The sequence below is a fragment of the Odocoileus virginianus genome, chromosome 3 (assembly GCF_023699985.2).
Source record: "Odocoileus virginianus isolate 20LAN1187 ecotype Illinois chromosome 3, Ovbor_1.2, whole genome shotgun sequence".
Taxonomy (NCBI): Eukaryota; Metazoa; Chordata; class Mammalia; order Artiodactyla; family Cervidae; genus Odocoileus; species Odocoileus virginianus.
Genome location: NC_069676.1, coordinates 4,796,404 through 4,810,801, shown reverse-complemented (window position 1 = coordinate 4,810,801; position 14,398 = coordinate 4,796,404). Strand labels below are relative to the sequence as shown.

Sequence of the window (14,398 nt, the reverse complement as noted above, 5' to 3'; positions counted from 1 at the left end):
GAGAGTCCCAGGTCCTCATCCTGGGACTTAAGGCTCAGCCCACTGCACTGACATTTATGATCCGTCCTCTGACCCACCCAAGTTCTACCCAGAAATTCTGGAAGTAGAACTAGCTCAGGCAGTCCCTCCAGTCCATCCCAAGGTGGCGGCCATCCAAGGCAAGACCAAGAACCCTTGGCCCATTCCACTCATGACTGTCTCAGAAACTGGTTCAGCATCTTGGCTCATGCCTTGGATCCCACTCACCTTAAGCTCAGGTCCAGGTGCCACTGTGTGGCCAGAGGTATATTGCTGAGTTTCTCAATTTTTTCTGTCTCAGGGCCTTTGGACTTTGAGGCGTACAGAGCGGCTACCCTGCAGGAAGGCAAGTACGTCTGGGCCTGGATGCCCAGGCTGGACCATGGGGATGAGGGAGGCAGATCTGAATGCGAAAGGGACCCCCACCCAGGGCTCATCTGCACCCCTTCGTCTGTTCTCAGCAATGAAACGTTTGCGTGGAGCCAAGGCCTTTCGCCTCCCAGGACTGAGTCGGCGGGAGCGGGAGCCACCTACAGCTGTGTGAGGAAGCACCCCCAGCCCCAGCCCTGGCCCAGGCTACCCCAGGATCCCCCCTCACTCCTAGGCTCTCCCGGAAGTCCCCTGCTTAGGGTAGCCCAGGATAATTTCTATTCCAGGCTAGCCCAGGGTCCCCTCTACCCAGGCCAGCCCAGAAGCACTTCGATCCAGACTGGCTCAGTATTACCAATGCCCAAGCTAGTCCAGGGGGCTACTCAAATGGTACTAGTGGCAAAGAACCTTCCTGCCAATGCAGGAGGATTGAGAGACATGGGCTCAGCCCCTGGGTGGGGAAGATCCCCTGGAGGAGGGCATGGCAACCCAGTCCAGTATTCTTGCCTGGAGAATCCCATGGACAGAGGAGCCTGGTGGGCTACAGTCCATGGGGTCACAAAGAGTTGGACACGAGCGAAGTGACTTAGCACACACGCAAGCTCGTCCAGAATTCTCCTTTTGCCAAGACTAGACCAGGGGCGGCCTGTTCCAGACCCACCCAGAATTACCCCTGCCCTGGCTGGCCTGGGATTTCTCCCTGGCAGGGCTAGACTTGCTGTTTCCCCCATCTCATCTAGCCTGGTAATTCTACCTTTGTCAAGATGAGCCCAAGAGTCTCTCTGCCCAAACTAGTACCAAATTCTTCCCTATACCCGTGGTCTCCCTGGCTAGCCCAGGGTTAGCCTTGCCCAGGCTAGCCCAGGATTCTTCTCTTTGGCAAGGCTGGCCCCGTTATTTCCCTGCCAAGGTGAGCCCTACATTCAGACTGATTTCCAAGTCCCTCCCCTTCCAAGCTGTTTGAGAATGCCCCGTACTCAGCTAACTCAGACTCACTGGCCCCAGCCCCAAGCTAGCTCCAAGGTTGCACCACCTGCAGGGCTGGCCCAGGACCACAGAGCCACCCAGGGACTGCCAGCAGGTTCCGCATGTGGTGTTGGGGGCGGAGGGGAGGGCGAGCAGAGGTGGGGGAGCAGACACTGACATCTTCTTCTCATCCCCAGAGATCCCCTGGAGCCTGATTTAGGGGTGAGTGCCATGGGAGGGGCCAGGCCACGCTGCCCAGTGGGAGGGTTCCAGTCCCGCCTTGCTCCCCACTCCCATGCCTGGAAACCACGCCTGGAGCTCAAGGGGCTAGAGGTCACACAGCTTAGGGACCGGGTTCCTGTCACACACGGGCTGCAACCCCCATGGACAATGTGGGAGGGACCAATATCCTCCCTGCGCTTCAATTTGCCCCTCAGGACGGGCAGTGGCGTGCTGTCTTCCTCTAAGAACCTGCCCACACACCACGGGAAGATAGTTACTGCCATTGGGGTTCTTTTTTGATCTGAGTCAGGGCCCAGAGGTGGGAGGTGGGCATGGCAGGGTGAGACGGGAGGTTTGGTCCCGGAGAGCCTAACGCATTGCTTGCTTGTCCCCCCCCCCAGACTTGTCCAGAGGTGGATGAGGAAGGTTTCACCATCAGGCCTGATGTCACCCAGAACAATATCCTCCTGGCGCCCTCTGGGGGCAGTTGTTGGCACAGCAAGGACAAAGCTCCATCCACAGGGATCCACCCACCATTAGCAACCCTCTCTGCGTACATCCTTGGTGGAGCCTCCAGTTGTGAAGCAAGCAGATTCAGATGCAGACACTCACCCTGAGGGGTCAGAGCTGAGCAAGAGAGAGAGAGAGGAGGGCTTGGTTATCCCAGAGAGGGGAGCAAAAGGGGCTTCCTGGAAGAGGTGGTCACGTGCTGGGGTTTAGCAGCTGAATAGTTTACTAATTAGGTCAGGGCATGCTTATATGAGGGGCTTCTCAGGTGGCACTAGTGGTAAAGAAACCGCCTGCCAACGGAGGAGATGCGGGTTTGATCCCTGGGTCAGGAAGATCCCCTGGAGGAGGAAATGGCTACCCACTCCAGTATTTTTACCTGGGAAATCCCATGACCCAGGAGCCTACTGGGCTACAGTCTACAGGGCTGTGAAGAGTCAGACACGACTGAATGACCGAGCACACACCCATGCTTGTGTGAAGGCTTGTGGGGAGAGGAGGATGGTGGTGTGGCAAGGGTGGCAAGTGATGAGAGAGGAAATGGCGCAGCGCCTCAAAGGGGTACGAGCGGGAAGGGGCGGGTTTGAGGGCCGACTGGCGGGGACACCAGTGTTGGCGCCTTGACCGCAGTGCACGCACAGCAGAGCCCACCCACCTCTCATCCAGCGACTCCGACTTTGATGACGAGGAGCCCCGCAAGATCTACGTGCACATCAAGCCCGCCTCAGCCCGGGGCCCGCCCTGCAGCCCCAAGGCAGCTGCGGCCCAGCTCAAGGCCACAGCTGGCAGCCTCATCCTCCCGCCTGGCCCCGGGGTGAGGCGTGGGGAGATGCCATGCGTGGGGCAGGGGGCGCTGGCTGAATGCCCCCCCGACCTGATGCCACCCCTTTGTCCACAGGGCACCATGAAACGCCATTCTTCACGTGAGTAGTCTGTTGAGGGGTCTTCAGTTTGACAGGAGGCATGTGGAAGGGAGACTGGGCCTGGAATGTGGGTGTGGGTTTGAGTCCCAGCTCTGCCGTGTGACTTGGGGCAAGCTGCTTGCCCCTCTGATCTCACTCTCCTTTAATGACCTGGGGTCATTCGGGACCGCTGAGGCCAGGAGAGAAGCCAGATGCTGGAGACAAGTTGGCGCAGGTTCAAACCCCTCCCTGCCTGATCTGCTGGTCGCTTTGGGCGGCTGACTGACAGCCCCGAGCCTTGGTCTCCTGGTCTGTGGGGCGGGAGGCCGTGCAGGCCTGGAGCCGGGAAGGCTCAGGAGGCCCATCTCTCACAGGGGACACTGCCGGGAGACCACAGAGGCCGCAATCCGCCCCCAGGGCCAGCAGGTGGGTGCCGTGGGGGTGGGCATGGGGCCCACACGAGTGGGCAGGTGGGCGGCCCGTCCCTGACCCCACCTCTTCCTGCTCATCCCCTGCTGCCTCCCCAGGTCTCTGATTCCCCTTCTTTCACCCTGGCAGGGAGTTAAGGACGTGCCATTTGGGGGGGGACCACTTGGTCATTCGTTTGGTGAACATTTATTGGGTGCTTGTGTGTACTCCTGCTGTTCTGTGTTCCAAAGATAAATGATAGATAGATCCTCCTCGGAGTCACATTCTAGTGGCTCAGATTTTTTAAGTAGTAAGTACGTTAGAGCATATCTGATGCTTCGAAGTGCTGTGAAGAAACTAAAACAGGGAATGTGATGGAAAATAGGAGTGCGTGACTTTAGTTGGGGCCCTGGTGGAGGGGTAGCAGGAGAGGTGGGGAGGGCCTTGAGCTGACTCCTGAAGAGGAGCGGGACGTGGCTGTTGGGAGATTTGGGGGAACAGAGCTCGAGACCAAAGCCAGGGTATGCCAAGGTCCTGAAGTGGAAGTGATAGAACGCACCCCGCCTGTCCAATCCGTGTCCCCAGCTGTGCGGAGAAGCTGCAATCGGATGAGCAGGTTTCCAAGAACCTCTTTGGGCCTACCCTAGAGTCCGCCTTGGACCACGAAGATTTTACAGGTGATGGGGGTGGGGCTTCGGGGCATGGGCGTGGCCACAGGAGGGTGGGTGGGGCCACTACGCGAGTAGGAGGCTCGGATAGGCGGGTCGGTGGGATGGGTTGGAGGGAGGAGGTGGGGATCCTTTGTGGGTCAAAGGGAGGGTGGGCGAGGTCACAGCTGGAATGGGCGGAGCTGGCGAGAAGGTGCGGCCTTTGTGGGAGTGGGATGACAATAGTGGATGGGCGGGGCATCGGCAGAGATGGACAGGGCCTGCTGAGGAGGACCAGACATTAAATGGGGGCGGGCCATCCTCAGCATGGGCGTGGCCTGCGGGCGGATTGATAGGACTCCGTATGAGTGGGGTCTGGAGCTGGCGGCCCCCTTCCCTCCCCCAGGCTCTAGCAGCCTCGGCTTCACCTCCAGCCCCTCGCCTTTCTCCTCCTCGTCTCCCGAGAACGTGGAGGACTCCGGACTGGACTCACCATCCCACGCCGCACCGGGTCCCTCCCCGGATTCCTGGGTCCCACGCCCCGGCACCCCACAGAGCCCACCTACTTGTAGGGTGTCACCCCCAGAATCGAGGGGCACACAGTCCCTGCTGCCATCAGACTCGCCACAGCCCCTTGCAGCGTCCCCGAGCCCCTGGGGGCCGGAGGCTGTGGCTGGAGGAGGTGAGTCCCTCTACCCCTGGTCTGAGAGTTTTCTGAGCCCGGGGGGATGAGAGAGTTCCTAATGTGGCCAGGGCCTGAACAGGGTGTTGAGAAAGACAGCCGGGATGCAGGCAGGCAGAAACCCTAATCTCTGCAGGGACATTAATGAGATGGATGTTGAACAAGGCAGGAGGTGACAGGTGCCTGGAGGGAGGGAGGGGCTGTGAGCAGAGAGGGGTGAAACCTGCTGGGGTTACAGGCTCTCTGACCACTTGGTCGCTGAGGATGGGAGATGACCAGGGAGGTGAGTCCAGGTAAGCAGTGATTGGGTAACAGTGGGGAGAAACCGCCCGTGGACATGGGGCCCAGAGAAAAGAGGAATCAGGGCGGAGGGCCTGAGAGCAACTGAAAAGAGAGGGAGGGGCAGAAAGAGCGGGAAGGATGGGGCGGAAGAAGCTGGGGTGGGGATGTGTCAAGGCTGGGAGGGAGGAGGGGATTGGGTGTGGGTTGGCTTCTGGGGCCTCAGAGGGACTGCAGGCTGTAGCCACGTGAGATCCCCAGCAGTGGAGGTAGAGGGTACCATCCTTGGCATAAAGAAAGAGCCTGGTTGGAACTGGCTCAAGGGAGGGCTCAGAGGAGTGAGTGTAGACCACAAGTGTAGACAGATGAAGTTATCAGAGGTTTATTGTAGAATTAAGGTTCTCAACTGGGCATGTTCTGCCCCCTTATTCCCCGGGCACACTTGGCAAAGGCATCACTGATGCTTGATTGTCACCACTTGGGGGCAGGGTACCCCTGACGTTTGCGGGGTGGAGGCCAGGGAGGAAGACAGCCCCACCATAGCAAAGGCTCTGACCCTGTTGAGAATCTTGGGATAGACAGCATCGTCTGGGGTGTAGGTGGGCAAGTAAGCGTTTATAGATGGAGCAAAGCAGGAATATCAGGGAAGCAGGGGAGAAAGGGAAACTGAGGTGTTACACCGAGATTAAATTAGAAGGGTGTGACTCGGACACTGGCCAGGGTGGGAGACCCTCTCAGAGAGGATGAAGGTCGTAGAATTGCCAAATGTTGGATAAAAGGTCTCTGCCAAATCCCCCCACCTGGAACAATGTGCCTGCCTTCTGAACATCCAGCCCTTGTTTGCATACCTCCATCAATGGGGAGCTCACCCCTTATTGAGCCAGCAGCCTCATGTCTGGGAGACTCAGGGTTGCATATGGTGTCTCCAGTCCTGTCCAGCACCTTCTCTGCAGCCCTAGGACTTCTGACCATCAAGGGGTTTCCCCCTGTAAGCCCGATTCTCAGATTGGGGCTGAATTCTTCTGCCAAGAGGCCCAGACAGCAGCTGAGCCATGTCTGTTCTTATGCTTGTTCCCCAGACTTGATGCCTGTACCTGCTGACCTTGCAGTCAGGGAGGGTCTGGCAGCCCCATCCCGGAGACCGCGCTCCAGAAAGGCATCCTGTCCCCTCATGCGCAGCAATGGGGACCTGGTAGGGTTGGGGGGAGCAGGAGCTGGGCTGGGGGGTCGCCTCCAGGGTCGGCATCGGGGCACTTCTGCCAGGGTGTTCACAGGCCGGCTTATCTTCTTCCCTTCCAGTCTCGTTCTCTGAGCCCCTCCCCACTGGGCTCTTCAGCTCCCAGCTCCATCGCTGAACGGCCCAGCTTCTCGTCCCAGACAGGACATGGTACGTGGGTCCTCCCTGGGATTCAGGTTCACCTTCTCCAGTCTGGGTGGGTGGCCAAGTGATACAACGGAGGCTTTGCCAAAGAGGGCGGGAGATTGGGAGCCTGGGACCTGTGCTCACTCTGTCTGTCGCCCATTCCCTCCCTGCCACCCCCAGGAGTCTCCCGGGGTCCCAGCCCTGTGGTCCTGGGCTCCCAGGATGCCCTGCCCGTGGCCACTGCCTTCACTGAGTACGTCCATGCCTACTTCCGTGGCCACAGCCCCAGGTACACAGGGGTGGGGCAGATGGTGACAAGCAAACAGGGCTTCCTGGGAGCTGTGCATCTGGGTTCCAGCAGGGCCAGTGTCCAGGGGCGTTTCATGATCTGCTTTACCCTGGAATGGCCTCAAACATGGAGCTGAACATCTAGGCCCATCCTGAGAGCAATAGGAACCATAGACGGTATTTGAACAGGGCTAAGGCATTGATGTGGGCTTCCCAGGTGACTCAGTGGTAAAGAATCCACCTGCCAAGCAGGAGATTCAGGTTCCCTGTGTCGGGAAAATCCCCTGGAGAAGGAAATGGCAACTCACTCCAGTATTTTTGCCTGGAAAATCCCATGGATAGAGGATCCTGGTGGGCTACAGTCCATGGGGATGCAAAGAGTCGGGCATGACTTAATGACTGAGCAGGTGCACGCACACAGGCAGGCAGACAAGGCACTGATGTAGCCCTGGTTTAGAGGAGCTCCTCCGAGGCTGCTGTGGGCATCAAACTGAAGGGAGCAAGACCAGAGGCCAGCCACAGAGCGGGAAAGGGAAGGGTGAATTGAGGGGCCAGGGATAATCTGGGGGGTGTGCCCAGCTGAAGACACCATAAGATCAAGCCACAAGAAGGAGAGTATCAGACCCAAAACCCAAGCTGAGGACTGAATGTTTTGCTTTGAGCTTCCTGGTGGCCTAGGGGAAAAGACACGCGGGGAAGGGAGTGTCCCTGTCTCCTTCAGCTCATTGTGGATTCTTCCTGGTGTCCAGATCGCTGTCCAGGCAGGGACACAAGGGGAGGCAGCTGGGGCTGGGATGCTGCCCTGGTCAGGGCCTTGCTGACTCTGATGGACCTGGTGAGCCACAGGCTACAGTGGAGCTAGGAGCGAGGGGAGGAGGAGGGACCTGGTAGAGCCCTAAGCCAATGCCCAGTTTCTTCAACTCCCCCCACCAGCTGCCTGGCTCGAGTAACTGGGGAGCTGACCATGACCTTCCCTGCCGGCATCGTGCGTGTGTTCAGTGGGACGCCACCCCCTCCTGTCCTCAGCTTCCGCCTCGTGCATACAACCCCCATTGAGCACTTCCAGCCCAATGCTGACCTGCTCTTCAGGTACCATTAGAGGAAGGGGTGCAAAGTTAGGTGGTACTAGGGGTTGGTGGAGGCCAGACGCTCCCCGGCTCTGAATTTCTGTTCTGCCTCCTGGGATTTGCTGTGTGACCTTGGGCAAGTCACTCTCCCTCTCTGAAACTCACTTTCCTTCCCTCTTTTGCTTCCCACCACCCCCCTTTCCTGGGAGTTACACTTTATTGGTCCCAAGGTTAGCCTGGGAATCTGCATCTTTAGGAAGCCTTTGGTGTAGGCATCTCCCAAGGGTTGGGATGATTATTCTTGGTCTCTGCAGTGATCCTTCCCAGAGTGACCCGGAGACCAAAGACTTCTGGCTCAACATGGCGACTCTGACTGAGACTCTGCAGCGCCAGGCAGAGCAGAATCCAGCTGCCTCCTACTACAATGTGGTGCTCCTGCGGTACCAGGTGGGCCGGTGGATGGGGCGGGGCAGAGTGGGCATAGAGAGGATGGTGGGTGGGGGCAGGGTGAGCAGGCAGCTCTCACTGGTAAGAGCAATGAGAGCAGGGTGAGCTGCGGGAGGCAGGCAGGGTGGGCAGTGTAAGGGGGCCAAGGCTTTGCTGGTGCAGACGGCTGCATTATGCAAATTAGAAGGGGCCTTTTCCCAGGGAGGCACTCTGCTGCCCTCTGCTGGACATGCCATGTAATACAACCTCTCATCAACAGAGCTCCCTTGGGGTATCGATCGGGAGGGTGTCACAGGCAGTGCAGATATCAGGTCATTTGAATGGTGGGTGGCATGGCAGGGGCGGCGTGGCTGGAGAGCGTGCAGTGTGGCAGGACAGGGCAGCTCAAGCCACATCCTCTCCCCCGTTCTTGCTCCCCCTAGTTCTCCCGCCCCGGTCCCCAGTCCATGCCTCTGCAGCTGAGCGCCCACTGGCAGTGTGGGCCGACCCTCACTCAGGTCTCGGTGGAATACAGCTACCGACCCGGTGCCACAGCTGTGCCCACGCCGCTCACCAATGTCCAGATCCTGCTGCCCGTGGGGGAACCTGTGACCAATGTCCGCCTGCAGCCGGCTGCCACCTGGTGAGGGCGAGCGGGAGGCGGGGGGAGGCTCAGAACCTAGTAGACCTCCCTCCGATGCAGCATCTGATGGGTCCACCATAGGCCTGACCATTCACTGTGGGCTCCCCTTGCTCGGGGGCTTCCCAAAGAGGCTTGGGGTTAAAGAGTCCATCCACCAGTGCAAGGAGACGCAGGAGACATGGATTCAGTCCCTGGGTCAGGAAGACCTCCTGGAGGAGGAAATGGCAGCCCACTCCAGTATTCTTGCCTGGAGAATCCCCATGGACAGGGGAGCCTGCGGGCTACAGTCCATGGGGTCGCAAAGCATCCGAGAGGATTGCTTGGAGCTAAGGGCAATATTATTAACAAAAGTAATGTCTGACACCAAAAGCTTCCTACATGTCAGGCTTGTTCTACATCTCTGCATACACTGACTGGCTCGGGGCTTTTAGCAATGATGGTGGACGACCATCATCCCCACTTAACGGAGGGGGAGCTGAGGTATACAGAGGCAAAGTCACTTACCGGAGGCCACACCAGGATGTGAACCAGCTGCCCACTCGTGGCCCCGGGCTTTGAGTCACTGTACAACGTTGCCTTTGTTTTGTATAAAAGGTAGAACCTACAACCAAGAAACCAAATTTATAGGACTGAATGCATCACCTAAAAGTGCTACAAGGCTGAGGAGCCTTCAGGAACCAGCTGCTCCACACCCCTGCCCCCATTTTCACACATGGGGAAACTGAGGCAGGGAGGGGACCTGGCTTTCTCAGGTCATGTTGCCAAGAGGCAACTGAGCTGGGACCCTGGGCTCTGAATGTCTTTTCTGGGAAAGACCTGACCTGATCTCTTGATGCCAGGAACCTGGAGGAGAAGCGGCTCCTATGGAAGCTTCCAGATGTGTCTGAGGCAGGGGGTGAGTTATGGTTGTACATAAGGGCTTGGAGGTCTCAAATGGGAAAGGCTTATTTAAACTAGGGGAGAGGGAATTCCCTGGCAGTCTAGTGGCTAGGACTCCACACTGTCACTGCTGAGGGCAGGGGTTTGATTCCTGGTTGGGGAACTAAGATCCAGTAAGCCATGGGAGGCAGCTAAAAATGTTTTGTAAATATACTAGGGGAGAACTAGGGATGTGCTGGAGGCAGGGAAGTGTAGGCATCAAGGAAAGCTTAAAATGGCTTTGACAAAGTGGGAAGAGAGGGCATCCCAGGGGATGAGCACAGGAAGTACAAAGGCCCTGAGGCAGAATTCCTTTGCAAACCACACACAACCCCAGCAGGACTGAAGGAAAGGGGTGCAGAACACAAGAAGGGAACAGAGCCGCAGATCAAAGGGCTTGGGTGTAGGGTGAGGAGGAACCCAGGTCACTGGAGGGCTGGGGTCAGGAAAAGGGCACAGCTGACCTCAGACCTCCCCAGGCTCTGGCCGCCTGTCTGCCAGCTGGGAGCCATGCTCTGGGCCCAGCACGCCCAGCCCTGTGGCTGCTCAGTTCACCAGCGAGGGGGCCACTCTGTCCGGCGTGGACCTGGAGCTGGTGGGGAGTGGCTACCGCATGTCACTGGTAAAGAGGAGGTTTGCCACAGGTATGCCCGCGCCCTGTCACTGTGCATCCCCAGAGCCAGGACCAGGCCCGGCTCTGAGTCCCGCTCATTGCTTCTGCTAGGATGCAGGGGGAGGGGAGACATTTAGGGTGTTTGGAAAAGACAGGTGGGTGTTGGGGCCTGGAGACCCAAGATGGGGGGTACGGGGGGAGAGATGGGTGGTTAGAGCCCCAGTGAAAGGGATCAAGAAGTATCCTCTACGGGACTTCCCTGACGGTCCAATGGTTAAGACGCCATGCTTCCACTGCAAGGGGCATGGATTCGAGCCCTAGTCAGAGAACACATGCTCAGAGCAGCCAAAAAAGAAAGAAAAAAAGAAGTGTTCCCTGGCTGCCTGGCGTCCTTGCAAGAACCCAAGGCAGGGAGCTGGAAGCCCCACTGGTGCATCCACCCCCACCCCCATCCCATGCTTCTGTCCCCATAAGCGGCTGCTGGGGTCCATGGGACAGTGGGAACAGTGAGTTACAGGGGTGTTTGGGAGAGCTTAGGGGATCCCTTCTCCCCTCACCACTCTATCTCCACAGGGAAGTACCTGGTGAGCTGTTAAGCCCGCAGAAGCTGACCAGTGTTGCTGGCCCCAGCTCTGCACTGCATCCTGGTGCTCGCTGACTGCTTCCTGCCCTCCTGCTGGACCCGGGGGCTCCCCATCTGGCCTCCCCTGAGGCCCTGACTCCATGGAGAGGATCCCCATACTCAACTTGGCTGAGCCTGGGATCCACTCCTGCTCACGCCAACTCCCATGCAGGTCCTCGACCTTTTGATGTTCTTTACATAAACACTCTATTTTCTAATAAAATAAACAACAAGACTTTTCCTGCACCATGAAGTTTCCTTCACACTTCCAGAGAGGAGAGGAAGAAAAGATGGATGGGTAGGAGAGATCTAAAATTCCTAATGATCTTACCACCACCCCTCCACCCTTATCTAGCCAGTGCAGGGTGATATTGAGGGGGGGGGAAAGCCAGATATGAACACCCCCGACCCCATGGATACCTCCAGTCCTGTGGGCTGGTGAAAGAGAACACACACTAGAGGAACCTAGAGCAGGATGCCAGAAAGACTTCCTAAGCAGAGGGCATTATAAACAGGGCTTTGAGGTTTGAGTAGAAGTTTTCAGGCTGGTGTGGACATGCCAAGCAGAATCATATGAGTTGGCATCCCAAGGGGTGGACACAGGAGGTGCAAAGACCTCGAGGCAGGATTCCTTTGCAAACCACGCACAGCCCTGTGGGACCAAAGGAAAATGGCACAAAAAGCAATTAGTGTGAGGAAGCGAATAGCCCACAAACACTGACTGAGGACTTACAGTCACCTAGGACTTACAGCCACCTACAGCTATGAGCAAGACAAAGCTCTTGAAAGCCGTGAGGCTGTGAAGCTGAAAAGACAGGGTTTAGAGCCAGTGGCTGTGTGACTGAGCCAATAACTTGAGCTCCCCAGGCCTCATCTGTAACCTACCTCATTAGGTGCTTGTGAGGAGGTCACATACTTTGAAGAGTGCCTAGTACAGAGTAAGTACTCCAGAAGTCCTGGTATTCTCTTATTTACTGGGGGTCCCTGGGTGGAAGGTGGGGACCTAAGAGCAGGTGGGCCAGGGGTGGCCTGAGAGAGGGCCAGGACAAGTGAGTAGCCAGCATACTGTGGTGGGGAGCAGGTCTGAGCTTGATGGAAAGTCCTGGGTCCTGGTGGACATGTGGGGATCCTGGGTACATGACTCAAGGCCATGGAGATCCCGGGATCGCACCAGCGCACAGACTTTGCTGCCTCCAACAGGACTTTAGAGCCAGTGACGGCGGGTCCTTCCCCTCACAGGCCCTCGGCTCCTCAGCTACAAGTTCATAGCCCACACTCACCCTAGGTTCCCTGAGTTCATGAGCCCCGTAAATATGCTAGATCAAATGTCAGAGCCTATGGGATTGTCCCCTCCCTCCAAGTCTTTGCACACGTGCGTACATGAGTATGCGTAGTCTCAGTGGCTTTGAGTCCTCCAAAACAGTCCCTTTGCTAGCCCTGTGTGGCTGAAAGGCTAGGGTGCCACGTCCACGCTGTGGACCAGAGCATGAGGAAACACTGGTGTTTATCACAACTCTGAGCATTTGCTGGGTTTGGGTTCTGGCCCATCTGATAAGAAGCAGGAAAATGCTACCTCCTGGTGGTTTTCACTTGCTTTCCTTGGGTCACAAGTGAGGCTGGGCAACCTTTAAATCACATCAGGCATTTCTGGGTACGGCCTCTTAAGTGCCCGGACATCCAGATCCGGTGTGACAGGTGCCTATGTGGGAGGGTGAGTCCTAGGAGGGAAGGTGGGATCCCCATTTAACTGGACAACCCCAGGCAGGCAGCCCTGTCAGTTGATGGTTTACAATACCCTGGGCTCCTACACCTTGGAGGCCTCCAGACACAAAGCAATTAGGTGACCAGCTAGAGGCCACCCCCAATAGGTGAATGGCCGGAGATATATTATTTTTTAATTGAGGTGACATTCACATAACAGAAAATTAATGATTTAAACAATTCAGGGACTTTTCTGATGGTCCAGTGGCTAAAACACAGCACTCCCAATGCAGGGGCCTGAGAACTAGATCCCATATGTCACAGTGAAAAGTTCCCTCCTGCAGCCAAATAAATAGATAAAACAACATATATTTTTAAATACAAAAGAATTTAGTGCCATATAGCACAACCACTATGTTGTCAACTGTCCCCTCTAGTTCTAGAACATTCCGATCACCCCAAAAGGAAACCCATTCCCATTAGCTGCCACTCCCCATTCCCTCCAGGCCCTGGTACCTACTAATCTGCTTTCTGACTCTAGAGACTTGCCTGTTCTGGACATTTCATATACATGTGTTCATACATGATGTGGTCTTTCCAGCCTGGCTTCTTTCACTCAGCATAGTTTTCATTGTAGCATGTGTCACTGCTTTCTTCTTTGTTATGGCTGAATAATATTCCAGATTGTTTTCATCCACTCATCCTTTTATGGACACAGGTTGTCTCCACCTTTTGGTGACTGCCTTGTGCTACTATAAACATGGTGCACACCTTTTTGAACACCTGTTTTTTTTTGGGGGGGGTGGATACCTAGGAGTGGAATTAAATTCCTGGGTCATATGATAATTCTAGTCTGTATTTGAAACCAAGCCCTCCAGCTCCACGGTTCTACCCTGAAAGGTTTTGAATCCACGCTGGCTGTGATAGACTACAACTTCCTACCAGGCAGGACCTCAGTTTTCACGTTGCCAGCCGGGCTGGGCGAGCCTGGTCAGCTCCCAGGGTCCACACATTCGGGGAGGGGGGGTTGGGATGACACAGGAAGGGGGCCTTGCCTGATGTGGAGGGGGATGGGCAGACGCACATCCACCAGATGCTGTCTGATCAAGCTCTCCTACCCGGCTCTTGTGGAGAAGGAAATGGCAACCCATTGCAGTATTATTGCCTGGAGAATCTCCTGGACTGAGGGACATGGGGGACAGCTGTCCAGGGGGTCGCAAACAGCTGGACTGGACTAAAGCTAAAGCGACTGAGCACGCACACACACATGGGGCTTGTGAACGCAGGAAACCCGAGGGGGCCCCATCCAGTGAAAGAGGAACTTTAAACCAGGAAACTTCAACGGCTTCCATAGTTCTGAGGTTGGTCATCGTGAGAAAGTGCAAGAGCCAGGGTTTCTGTGGCCCGAAAGTGTTAGTCGCTCAGTCATGTCCGACTCTTTGTCGGACCGAAGCCCACCAGGCTCCTCTGTCCAAGAACTTCTCCAGGCAAGAATACCACAGTGGGTAGCCGTTCCCTTCTCCAGGAGATCTTCCAGACCCAGGGATCTGAGGCCTGAAATGCCTCCATTTGAGGCAGACATTTAATGTCATCGCTCTTCAACGCCCACAGAGTAGCTCATGCAGTTGCTCTGTGCTGACCTTGCTCCCCAGATCTGTCCCAGCTGGACCAGCCCGGGTGTAGTTCCTCCACTTTACAGATGAGGAAACTAAAGTGCAGCCAGGACCTGCTCCTCTTTCTCCTAGGGAGGAAATCGC

At 56.5% G+C, this 14,398-nt stretch overlaps 1 protein-coding gene across 10 annotated transcripts in view; it reads left to right on the top strand.

Annotated features, from left to right (window-relative positions):
* FCHO1 (FCH and mu domain containing endocytic adaptor 1) overlaps positions 1-11,175 on the top strand; it is a 30,094-nt gene extending 18,919 nt beyond the window's left edge. For 8 of the 10 annotated variants that reach the window (XM_070462019.1, XM_070462008.1, XM_070462003.1 and 5 more), the window contains 18 exons: positions 320-364; positions 480-558; positions 1,551-1,575; positions 1,977-2,034; positions 2,718-2,896; positions 2,981-3,005; positions 3,359-3,410; positions 3,978-4,069; positions 4,446-4,721; positions 6,080-6,192; positions 6,300-6,387; positions 6,544-6,652; positions 7,585-7,740; positions 8,033-8,165; positions 8,588-8,787; positions 9,627-9,682; positions 10,185-10,349; positions 10,892-11,175. In XM_070462019.1, coding sequence (XP_070318120.1) covers positions 320-364; positions 480-558; positions 1,551-1,575; positions 1,977-2,034; positions 2,718-2,896; positions 2,981-3,005; positions 3,359-3,410; positions 3,978-4,069; positions 4,446-4,721; positions 6,080-6,192; positions 6,300-6,387; positions 6,544-6,652; positions 7,585-7,740; positions 8,033-8,165; positions 8,588-8,787; positions 9,627-9,682; positions 10,185-10,349; positions 10,892-10,914 — 1,874 coding nt within the window. In that variant the 3' untranslated portion in view covers positions 10,915-11,175. The remainder of the gene's footprint in view (positions 1-319; positions 365-479; positions 559-1,550; positions 1,576-1,976; positions 2,035-2,717; positions 2,897-2,980; positions 3,006-3,358; positions 3,411-3,977; positions 4,070-4,445; positions 4,722-6,079; positions 6,193-6,299; positions 6,388-6,543; positions 6,653-7,584; positions 7,741-8,032; positions 8,166-8,587; positions 8,788-9,626; positions 9,683-10,184; positions 10,350-10,891) is intronic. The other 2 variants (XM_070462051.1, XM_070462047.1) reach the window with 2 other exon arrangements.
* Positions 11,176-14,398: the final 3,223 nt, after the last annotated feature.